Source organism: Manacus vitellinus, unplaced genomic scaffold, assembly GCF_001715985.3.
Source record: "Manacus vitellinus isolate BGI_N305 unplaced genomic scaffold, ASM171598v3 scaffold_19_pilon, whole genome shotgun sequence".
NCBI classification, from domain to species: Eukaryota; Metazoa; Chordata; class Aves; order Passeriformes; family Pipridae; genus Manacus; species Manacus vitellinus.
The window spans coordinates 8835060-8837600 of NW_021939395.1; the positions used below are offsets into that span (position 1 = coordinate 8835060).

The following is a 2541-nucleotide window of genomic DNA, read 5'->3' on the forward strand; positions in this document are numbered from 1 at the left end:
CGCCGCTCCGACGAAATAAATCCTCTAACTGAGTGCCAGAGTGCTCGTAGCTGCGCACGTCATTTAGACACAAAATGTGTTGAACGGGAAAAAAACGCTGCCACCTGCAAACTAGCGGAGGGAGAAGCTGTCCGCCCGCCAGCTTCAGAACAGGACACGCGATCCTGTCACCAGCACTCTGGAAATAAAAGGGGGGATAAAAAATTAAAAAAAGCGTTTCTTGTCAAGCAGCAGATACTGGAGCCGGCCAGGGAGTCAGTCACAAGTGACAGTGCCACATCCTTCAGTAGGGAGTGGGAGCAGAAGCCTGGTTTGCAGAGATTTCAGCTGCCAGGCAGAGAGATGGGCTGTGGTGGGGACAGTTATGGTCCACAGTGTTTATTAGAATCACATTAGATTTTGTTTGGTCATGGCTCCAGCAATCGTGAATAGAAAACCGTAGACAGAGGGAATTTACCACACTGCTTTTTCACTCTCTGAGGAGCAGACATGCATGTGTTTGTTCTCTAGGCAGGTGGCTGCTATATAAGCAGACATACAGGTGCCCATCCTTTCTTTTTAGAGTCATGGCTTTTTAGAGTCCCTTCACCGGAGTAAAGGGAAGGGAGGAGAGGACATAAAACACCAGGTTATCATTATGCCAACAACCAAGTTCTTTTTTCCACAGAAAATGATGCAATCACCTTTGATACTATAACAACTAATTAAATCCTAAGAGTTACAGCAGTCATACAAAGTAAAATCAAGCTTTATATGTGGTATCATCTATTCAACTAGTGAAGTACAGCATCAGGAACACATTAATAATTTTTTAAGAGGATAGGAATGAACTATGGCATTACATAAATAGTCAGGCATTTCACTCATAAATGCCACCTCCACCTACTTTGTAACATCACTAAAAATACTGAGTTATAATCAAGAATTCAATTATAACTGAAACACAGTGACACTGCTCATGCCCAGATTAGAAACTGAGAACAGCTTATCACACTGACAAACTATGTCATGCATTTTTGGTGCTCCTTAGAAAAATCGTCATTAAATAATACTTTGCCATGTAAACAATCACATTTTTAAAAACTGTAGTGAAAAATTCATCATACTTCCACCTCAGATGTTAAAAAAAAAAAAAAAGATAAAATTCTACCCTTCCTGAGGACTGTTACCACCCGAGCAATTGTTTTCATGCCTGCCTAAACAAGCAAGATTAGTCCCTAATTTTCAAAAATAGCATTTGTCAACAGGAAGGCCTTACCTCCATTCTTTTGCTATCTTAAAGCACTTGGACCACTGGTTCCCTTCAGGGCTGAGCTAACATCAAGTCTGGTCTCAGCTTTTCCATCTTCTCTTCCAAATATTTTTTGCTGGTGTAGCTGCAGACTTCAGGGCCAGGTAAGGCTCACCCAATCTAAAAGTGCTTGTACAGAGGATTTTTGAAGAAGGCTCCAAGGACCTGGACCGGACTTCTGTAATACAGCTCTCAGTGTTGCTGTTCAGCCTCACCACCAAGAAGCTGGAGACATTTGCTCTGGTTGCAGTGTCACTTTTAAGTACAAGAATTTTAAAAGCACTTTACCTGGACAGGACTGACAAAGCAAGGGGCATATCCAGCAAATGGCATTACGACCCTTCCAGCCCTGAGAAAAACCACCCCTCAGGACCACATGCTAAATAGAAAGGATTTAGAATCTCTTCCCTCATAAGTTTGGGGGGAGAAACCGTCACACCTGGTTTCTTCGTGGATCCCCAGCACTTTACATTACCATCACCTGCTCTTCCATATCCCAGAGCTGCATATTCTCACTGATGGGACACAGTCACTGACTCCTGGACAGGATAACCCTTTTGTACCTCCAGGAGAAGGGGCACTTAATCATGTCTCTTCTTTTTTAAATCTAATCCTTTCAACAAACCAAGAATCTGTAGAAATTTTGTATCTCTTACAGCTCTACACTCCTTACCTAATTTGGCTTAAGTGAACATGACAGTTACTGCGAACAGAGGAAGATTTTACAGCACAGTCACATAAGTTTTATTTACTTAGCAAACCTGTTTATTTGTTGCATCTGACTTGGAATGTAAGGTATTAGCCTTGAGAACCCACAAACTGTTCTAAAGCCAGTCAAAAACAGACTTAAGCTTTGTTTTGCTGATGTATTTTTTTTAATCTGGAAAAAGCACTTTTCTACACATCACTAGCATTACATTCCAGGCCTCAGGAGTTGTCTGACGGTGACTCAGTGACAAAACATGCTGCAGAAGAACATCACATTCCTATCTCTATGCGCCACAGTTTCTGTCAAGACAAGTTAGCGTATCTTTTCCTATCAAACACAGAAGTGCCACCAGCCTTCCCCCGAGGAGCTCTGCTGTCAGGCAGGCAGGTGTGCGCTCTCTGCTGAAATCCCTGGAGAACCTCCTGGAACAAAAACCTCATCGCCTGGTTTGTTACTCTTTCCACAGCCGTTTCTCAACAGCGTTTGAATCATAAAAATGTTCCCGGGGAGTTCGGAGCCCTTTTTGGTAACAGATCCACCA

General features: G+C 42.7%; 1 protein-coding gene across 1 annotated transcript in view; it reads right to left on the minus strand.

Moving 5' to 3' along the window:
* MCTS1 (MCTS1 re-initiation and release factor) overlaps positions 1 to 1624 on the minus strand; it is a 7991-nt gene extending 6367 nt beyond the window's left edge. The window contains exons 1-2 of the mRNA XM_029959189.1: positions 1580 to 1624; positions 105 to 178 (exon numbers count right to left, since the gene is read on the minus strand). Coding sequence (XP_029815049.1) covers positions 105 to 178; positions 1580 to 1624 — 119 coding nt within the window. The remainder of the gene's footprint in view (positions 1 to 104; positions 179 to 1579) is intronic.
* Positions 1625 to 2541: the final 917 nt, after the last annotated feature.